The 9034-nt window shown below is 44.1% G+C and overlaps 1 protein-coding gene across 1 annotated transcript; it reads left to right on the plus strand.

Moving 5' to 3' along the window:
• Positions 1-86: 86 nt before the first annotated feature.
• SUPT7L (suppressor of Ty 7 (S. cerevisiae)-like) lies at positions 87-8187 on the plus strand. The gene is made up of 4 exons (XM_004686340.2): positions 87-1093; positions 3775-4099; positions 4943-5180; positions 6352-8187. Exons 1-4 carry the CDS (start codon positions 681-683, stop codon positions 6612-6614), a joined length of 1239 nt encoding a protein of 412 aa, XP_004686397.1. The 5' UTR covers positions 87-680; the 3' UTR covers positions 6615-8187.
• Positions 8188-9034: the final 847 nt, after the last annotated feature.

Genomic DNA, 9034 nt, shown 5'->3' on the forward strand with positions numbered 1-9034 from the left:
AAAAAAAAAAAGCATTAATTTTTAAAACCCTGTAGATTAGCTATAGGAAAAGACTTGAAGAAATACCCATTAAGAGACAGCAGAAATCTCAGATTCTTTCCTGTGTCAGAAGTTGATCAAATGATCAGCGGTTCTTAAATTTTTCCACCAGGATCAGTTAAAATGCTCCTATGCCTGACAGATACAGAATTAGAACCACCTCTTCCTTCTTTAACTCTACTCTCCTTCTCCTGCTGATCCAGGGCAGATGTGTTAGGATAGTCTAGGGAATATTCCAGATCACATTTAAATATTTTGCCTTACAGATTGTTCAAGATTGCGCATGATGGTAGTTTTCATAATGAGTTAGTAGGGTGAGATGAAAAATATGACACTGTATCCCCAAGTACTATTACAGCTATTAGTCGATTAATAACCCTCAGTCTAGTATGGTTGTGAAGACTGATGTCTAACAATTGTTTCTGCTAATTTCTTCAGGGAGAACATCTTTGGCTGTACGGTATTGCTGACTGACATTTTTCTAGATGGTCTTGAACAGCCTACTTCTATGTAAATAACTAGCTAGACTTCACATTTTCCACTGCAGACACTTACAACCTAGAGTTGCCAGAGATTTAGAAATACTACTTTGAGGATATCACCTGCATTTAACCTGAAAGCTCTTCCTGTCTTATTCTAAAATGTTGAGATACTGGGGAGAGATACCAATCTCATCAAGCCAGACTAACAGAAGCTCCTTTGACTTGCTCCCACGGGAGTTCCGTCTGGTGGAAGTCCATGACCCACCCTTGCACCAACCCTCAGCCAGCAAGTCTAAGCCCCCCACTGTGTTGGACATCCCCTCAGAGCCAGGCAGTCTCACTATCCACACCATCCAGCTGATCCAACACAACCGACGTCTACGCAGCCTCATCGCCACAGCTCAGGCCCAGAATCAGCAGCAGACGGAAGGTGTAAAGACTGAAGAGAATGAACCTCTCCCCTCTTGTCCTGGGTCCCCTCCTCTTCCTGATGATCTCCTGCCTTTTGATTGCAAGAATCCCAATGCACCATTCCAAATTCGGCACAGTGACCCAGAGAGTGACTTTTATCGGTAAGGCAAGGCTTTGTTGTGTCTTACTTTTTCAAGAATATCTTCCCAGCAGTCCTGTTGAGCATGTAATAACATTTCATGAGGAAACTGAGGATAAGAATAATTGACTTGGCCAAGATGCTCAAGATGTTCTTGAATCCTGGTCTTCCAAATGCCCAGTCTGTATTTTTTTTTTTTTTTTGTGATGCAACAAATATTTGCATGTAGACATGTACCATGCACTTCACTCAGAGAGGACAGGGGCATATAAGATGGCTCTGGCCTCAGTCCTCCAGTCTTCCTAGTTAGCTTAAAATGAATATTATCAGTTTAGTTCCGTGTCCTCAAATTAAGATTCATGAGTTTAATCAGATGTTATTAGAAATCCACAGGTTTTATTGAAGAATTTTTAATTGTATATTTTATTTTGACATCATATAAAAGTATTCTTGATCCTTGCTGCTCAAAATCTTATCCACCACCAGCTGGGGGCTTGTTAGCTATGCATTCTCAGGGCCCACTCATAGCTGCTGAAGCAGAATCTTTATTTTAATAAGCTCTCCATGGATTTGTGTGCACACTGAACTTTGAGAAACTCTGCTCCACCTCCCCTGAATGACTGCTTACAACCTAGCACGACAAGACTTCAGTGTGTAAGTTTTAACTTGGTGCCACATAATCAATTTTTCTCATTTAAATAGTTGTATAGTGAACACCCCAATCTATTTCATTTCATCAGATGTTAACATTTTGTCATATTGATTCTATCATGTATATGTACACACACGTGTGTGTCCATGCATGTATGTGTACATATATACATAAATCTATAAACAGTAATTGTTAATAAGTCCAGAGTTTTATAATTGTCCCCAAAATACATTATATATATCTACACACACACACACACACACACACACACACACATACACACACATATATTTCCCAACCCAGAGCCAGAGCCTAAGATTCCTATATTATATTGTTATGCCTCTTTAGTGTCTTTTAAGCTGATACAGCTTCCCCCATTTTAAAAAAATGGTATTAATCTTTTTTATTATTAAATTTTTTATATCATTCTTCATTTTGTGCATTTTTTCATCTGATATTACTTTTCTTATAAAATGTCCCACTTTCTATATTTGCTCATTATTTCTTCAAGATTAGATCCAAATTAAATATATTTGGCAAAATACGTGGTATTCCATCACTTATTGTACTAACCTGTTGGTGGTGATAGTTACTGTTTTAGTTGTCCCAAGCTAATGAGCCAAGAACAGAAACAGGCTGAATAAGCAAGGCTGCGGGTAGGCCAGGTGAAGACCACGCCAAGGTCCACTGCATCGCTGAAGGTGCTGGTGCTGGAACAGGGAAAAGGAGAGTGGCTAAGCACATGCACAGTACGGACACAGGAATGCCTCAGGAGTGCGCAGTCGGTAACATATGTGCATTTTTGGAGTAATTTAATCCGAACAAAATGTCATCTTATTAAATTGATGACATTATTTAGAATTTTGTAGTTGTTTTGTCAAATTGTTCATTTTAACTGTTAGAAACAGCTGTGAACATCAAAAGCCTACATCTAGATTGTTTTCTACATATTTAATAAATTCTAACACCTACCACCAAAAATAACCCCAAAGTCATAGTTATGGGGATACTAAAATAATTCATTTTCTGTGAAACAGAGCCATAGGTTTCTCAAGGAAAATATTGCTGGTCTAGCTCTCTGTTGGTCGTGCACGTCTGAGGCCACCTTTTGGCCCAGAGAGACTGATCATGGGAAGTGATCATGAGGTAATAGTGAAAAGTCAGTTGGCGACAGGTTTTCTTCCTTTCCAACCATTGTGTGAGCTATGGCAGTTGCCAATGAGCAGATCGTATAGTGCCTGGATGGTGCCTCGAGCATCTGGTACAGCCTCTGGTGACACAAGCTAAGTGTGGACCGGGGAAAGGTAATTTTCTGTGCCCTATTTTTATCTATTTACTTCCTTTGCCAGGAAGAAGCAATAGATAGCTAGGGAATTAGAGGAGATAAATTATCTTTAGATCAGACAGTTTCTCAAGGTTTTTAGCATGAGTAAGACTTCTGCAGCAGTGATGAGGGACAAGGAGACCATGGACCCGGGGGCAGAGCTCCACTTAGTAGTACCTGAACTACCTTTGGCAAGTTAGCCCCTCTGAACCTCAATTTCCTCATCTGCCAAACAGCACAAATAACAAAATAGCAAAATAGGGTATGTTAAAAATGCTTTGTAAGCTGTATGTGTTTTAAATTGCTTTTATAAAACTGAGTTCCTTTCCCAGTTTTGTAAATGGTCTGTTATAGAAGAAACTGTAATCCGGACTGTGAGTTTCTGAAAGCCCACTTTTTTCCCAGCAGGTAAAGAAACTGTTGTGAAAAATATTTACGAGTACCTTGAGCAGAACTTGAGTTATCTTTTTAAAACTAATCAGATCCTAACTGATCCAAATCGAGCAGTTGTTATAAGCGGGAAGCTTCCTTTCCACTAGATACCATTTTACTTTACACCATCTCTTACCGACCTGTACTGCCTACTCAAACTGTAGCTGACAGCAGCAAAATGAAACTGGGCTTTGTAATCGCAGTAAATTTTTTTTTTTTTTGGAAGCTGGGCCAGTGGTTTGACAGGACAAGTCCTCCTCTATGAAGGCACTAACAACTCTGCTGTCTCCTCTAGTGGCAAAGGGGAACCTGTGACTGAACTCAGCTGGCACTCCTGCCGGCAGCTCCTCTACCAGGCAGTGGCCACCGTCCTGGCCCACGCAGGCTTTGAGTGTGCTAATGAAAGCGTCCTGGAGACCCTAACTGACGTGACGCACGAGTACTGCCTGAAGTTCACCAAATTGCTGCGCTTCGCTGTGGATCGGGAGGCCCGGCTGGGGCAGACACCTTTCCCTGACATCATGGAGCAGGTATTCCATGAAGTGGGCATTGGCAGTGTGCTCTCCCTGCAGAAATTCTGGCAGCACCGTGTCAAGGACTACCACAGCTACATGCTACAGGTGAGGGGACCCTGTGAGGTGAGCTGTGCGACGGGGGTGAAGACATGCTGGCTGTGGGTGGTCACCAGGGGCTTGGAATAGAGGGGATTTAACCTGCTTTCCTCATGGCACTCGCTGACCTGGTCAGCGACTTAGCACTGACCTGGTCAGCTCACAGGCCTCTTCTAGCCGGTGAACAGTGACTCTGAGAGAATGTGGTTAGCAAGCTTTTATTCAACAGATGTTTATGAGTGTTATGGGGAGTCAGGCACTTGAGATTTAAGTTAACCACTAGTTCCCTGAGCTGGCATTCTGACTGAGAGGAAACCAACATGAGTAAATGATAAAATTAATTTCGGTTGGTGTTAAGTGCTTTGAAAAAAACCGTGTGGTGATGGCTGTCCTACCACTGTTGGTTAGGATCAGAAATATCTAGTCTCTTCAACTCTTGGAGCCATGAGCAAGTCACTCACTGATCTTAGTTTTCCCGGTCTAAAATAGGATTAGAAATGTTTAACACTCAACAAGAGTCTGTGCTGAATGACCCAGATGCCCTTCACCATTCCCACAGTTCACTATCACCGGTCAGCTGTTAGCTTTAATAACCAAAAAATGTGCCTTGTCCTGGTCTGACTCTCCATTTTTTATCTTTGTCTGCTTTTCATTGGTGACACACACACTATACCAAATGGATTTTCTTTACGTGTCACTCAGTAACACAACACCTTAAACAGTTTTCTAGCTTTGGCAGTTGATGCTATCTTCACGTTCAGATTCTGTTAGCTTTTCCATGGAAGGTCACAGGCTAGCTAACTAACTTGCTTTTAACATTCCCTTGAAAAACTGACTCTTGCTTGCCCACAGATCAGCAAGCAACTCTCAGAAGAGTATGAAAGGATTGTCAATCCCGAGAAGGCCACCGAGGACACTAAGCCCGTAAAGATCAAGGAGGAGCCTGTGAGCGACATCACCTTCCCTGTCAGTGAGGACCTGGAGGCCGACCTTGCTGCCGGAGAACAGGCACTACCCATGGGCGTGCTGGGGGCGCAGGGCGAGCGCTTTCCCGCTAATCTGGAGGTCGAAGCCTCCCCACAGGCTTCGAGTAAGAGAAATCATGTACTCACTTTTATTCTGGGAGATCTGCTATTTTCAGTCCTTGTTTTTTGCAGAATCAAGGTCTGGAGAGGACAAAAGTGGGGTGAGCAGGAGAGTGGGAAGCCTAAAAACAGATACAACTTCATTGATCTAAAAATGCTAGCATTCTTCCCTTTGTAGTAAGTGGAGAGAGAACTAGCTCAGCTTTACAGATGCTTTAAAATGATTCCTGGTTAGGCTGTAGAAACAGCATGTGTTGTTCTGATGAATGTTGTGGCACCAAAGTGCGGCCTGGGTGATTCAGCTGACCCTACTGCATGGGTATAGGTCTACTTCTCTTTAGACTCCTATAATGGTCCTCCTTGGCACTGTTACTCACTTAAAACAACCTTCAGATTGATGGAGGGTGCTAATTGCTCGTGCATGTTTGAAGAGTTAGGCTGCCTTGCTAGAGTCAGGCAATAAATCGGAGCTTTAAGGGATTGAACTAGAAACTACCCTGGTAGAGGCAGCTAGCCTATTCTTCCAGAGATTCCATGATCACCATAGGGATTGGGACAATTTGATGTTCGCATCATTTAGACTGAGAATGAGTGTAGACACTCTTGTTTACAACGCTGTCATTTTAACAATGCACAAATGACACAAATAGAAAATCCTTTTGTGTGGCCTGAACAGAACTAGGCCACGTTTTTTTAAAAAGCGCTGTAAAGAGAGCCTTTCTCCATGCAAGAAGTAATAGCCACAGGTAGTGCTAGCATTAGAGGCAGAAGGGTAAAAGAGAAGGTTGCAAACCGAGGGGTAGTGTCTCTTCTCAGCAGTCTGGAAGCTGCTGCCAACATTTGTGATAATCATTCACCTTCTTAATGTGAGAGGACCAGGGACCCAGGCCAAAGGAAAAGGTTGTCAAGTAACTGAAAATTCTGCCTGCCTGTGGGCCATGATACTGGGGCCCATCCACCTTCCCTGCTTTGGGGAAAATGGAAGTGGTTGGGGTGGGGGAAAAGGGTGACTGAATTAGAAAAGATTCACAATTGGTAACTTTTTGAAGCCAAAAATAACCACCATATTCTCCAACTAAGCAGAGAGTTAAAAGGGAAACAGTTCAAATACCACTAGTCAGTTCTACTTCATTCCAGCCCTGGCTGGCACTGGTTCCATATTCCCTTTATTTCTAGGTACAGAGGTAAATGCTTCTCCTCTTTGGAATTTGGCCCATGTGAAAATGGAGCCTCAAGAGAGTGAAGAGGGCACTGTCTCTGGGCACGGCGTGCTAGGCAGCGACGTCTTCGAGGAGCCCATGTCAGGCATGAGCGAAGCAGGCATCCCCCAGAGCCCCGACGACTCGGACAGCAGCTACGGCTCCCACTCCACCGACAGCCTCATCGGCTCCTCCCCTGTGTTCAACCAACGCTGCAAGAAGAGGATGAGGAAAATGTGAAAGGAAAAGGGGACTTGCTCTGCACTAGAAACCCGACAGAAAGCCTTGGTGTATCTGAATTTGTTCCCACAGTAACTTGGCTCTTACTCTTAAATGGTGGCTTGTCCAGATCTCAATGGAACTGGACTGGTCAAACAAGTCTGTGTTTTCCTTTTTACATCTGGTTTTTTGTAAGTTTCCCCAATGCATCAGACAGGCCGTGACGCTGGGACAGTCATCAGACCAGGCGCTGTCACTGACTATTTTACTGTGAGACAAGAGATGTTACTTAGCCAATTTCTCTTGCACAGTTGAGAAGAATCACCCTTTGACCTCTTTCGCAGGGATGTGGTGAAGATCAAGACATTGGACCTCAAAGCTGTGCCTGAACAGATAATCAAGTAAATATTTGCTGATAGCAAATGTCAGTCTTTTCATTTGACTTCCTTCAAGTCACTGGGAATCCAGCTCTAATACCCAATAGGAAGTAGTTAAGCACTGCGCAGCTGCTCTCTTGCAGGCCTTAATCTTAAATGTTTCTGCAGCTATGAAATCTAGAGGTCAGTGGTGACACAGCCTTTCTGCATATCCAGCAGCCCTCTCCTAGTTCACCCGCATATTTTCTTCTTCCTTCTCTACATTTAGTGTCTCCTCGTCCTGTCTTAGTCCCACTCAAGTATTTTTGTATTTTTAGTTGTTTTCATCTTCTCTTTTATGAACGAAGCAAACGGCACCCACCCCTTGTTTACTACTCAGTGGTATCTGCGTGGCCCTCAGGGGAGGGCCGCCCTTCCTGTCCGCATTGGACACTGTCTCCACCTGGTGGGCAGCCTCAAAAAGTAGAGCACGTACCTCCGACTTAATACCACGTCCTGAACAGTGTCCGGCCCACTCAGTGTCGGGGCCCCTCAGTCGGTGGACAGAGTAGATGACGCAGCACAGGAGTAATTAGGAGACGCCAGCTAATGCGCTGTGTGCCTCAGCAATGGTGCATGGGGCCGCGCTGCGTACGTTTGGTTTGGTTTGGGGTGTAGAAAACAAGTCTTGTGGAATTTAGTGCACTCCTTTAACAGAGACCAGAAATCTAGGCACAGCTTTAAGTAGTACATTATCCAGTGCCTTAAATTGAGAATAAAGATCAATGCGAAAGCAGCAAAATAAGGTAACAAACTATCAGGTCACTTACAAATTTGCTTGTTTGCACCCTTCTTCCAGGCTTTGCTTCACTTTCCCTTATTGACTTAGCATGAGTAGACACCAGGCAGCTATTTCCCATAAAGCAACCACTCAGTATTTCATTCCTCCTGTCAGCTCTTACTGAGGCAACTCCTGTGTGTGAGGTCCCGTGCAAGGAAAGAGATGAAGACTTTGTCCCTGATTTTATGGAGCATAGGCCACACCAGTTTAAGTTTCTTTTTAAAAAGTATTTAAAGGCACAAAGGGAAGAACTATGTTCAGAGTTTCACTTTGCAAATGGTTTCCTCTTAAAGAACAAGTTCAAATTCTTGTACTAGTGTTCCCACAAGGTACGAAATATTGAAATGAATACTTCATGGTAAAATAAATGCTTTAAAATGTTTACCCTGGAGGGCCCTCCCTGGTGGCGCAGCAGGTTAAAAGCCCAGCACTAAGAAGCTAAAGCCACTTCAGCATGAGTTCGATCCCCGCCCTGGGGGGTGGTCCACATGGCAGAGCAGACCTCTCCTGACCCACCAGCTGTTCCCTTCAGCATTGTACTTCATCAGTTGGCTTGTTCTGCTCCCCACTGTCTCTGGTGAAGCCTCTCACCACTCCTGCATCTCTGGCCTGTACCCCAGTTCTGAATGCATAAATAAATCAATCTTCAAAAAAAAAAAATGTTTACCCTGGAGAAGGCAGGCATGGCCATGGTTGCGGCACTGTGATAAAGCAGGTGATGTGAGAGCAGGTGACTCACAGGTGTAGGAGAGCATGGCTCTCACCTTAGCATGCTTCAGAATCTTCAAAAGGATGCACTAAGATACAATCCCCCAGGACTGTTCTGGTCCAGGGCCAAAGCTTTGAGAAGTGCTGCCTGAGGATACAGACCAGGCAGGATGAAATTCTTTTAGAGAAGTGAGCTGTTTTAAGAACATGAAGAGGGTTCTCGCTGGTGGCACAGGATTAAAATGCAGCACCATGAAGCTCTCGGCAGCCACTGCAGTCCAGTTTGACACTCCCACTCCCACCCTCAGCCCTAGAGCTGACCCACAGGGAACAGCAGACCTCTTCTGACCCACCCACTGCTCCTCTCCCCTCAGCAGTGTATTTCAGTCCATCTGCCCTTTCTGTTCCCCATTCTGTTTCTGATGAATCCTCTCACCGCCTGCATCTCTGCCTATACCCCAGTCCTTGTATGCATAAATAAATCTTTACAAAAAAAAAAAAAAAGAATGAAGAATGCTGAAGCAGGGCAGACCCTT

Source organism: Condylura cristata, unplaced genomic scaffold, assembly GCF_000260355.1.
Source record: "Condylura cristata isolate star-nosed mole 26May11 unplaced genomic scaffold, ConCri1.0 scaffold00020, whole genome shotgun sequence".
Classification (NCBI taxonomy): domain Eukaryota; kingdom Metazoa; phylum Chordata; class Mammalia; order Eulipotyphla; family Talpidae; genus Condylura; species Condylura cristata.

Excerpts from the sequence above, each read along its gene's own strand:
- SUPT7L (XM_004686340.2), top strand. The coding sequence starts at position 681 with ATGTTGAGATACTGGGGAGAGATACCAATCTCATCAAGCCAGACTAAC. Across the intron at positions 1,094-3,774 it reads CCAGAGAGTGACTTTTATCG|TGGCAAAGGGGAACCTGTGA; the intron begins GTAAGGCAAGGC and ends TGTCTCCTCTAG. Across the intron at positions 5,181-6,351 it reads AGCCTCCCCACAGGCTTCGA|GTACAGAGGTAAATGCTTCT; the intron begins GTAAGAGAAATC and ends CTTTATTTCTAG.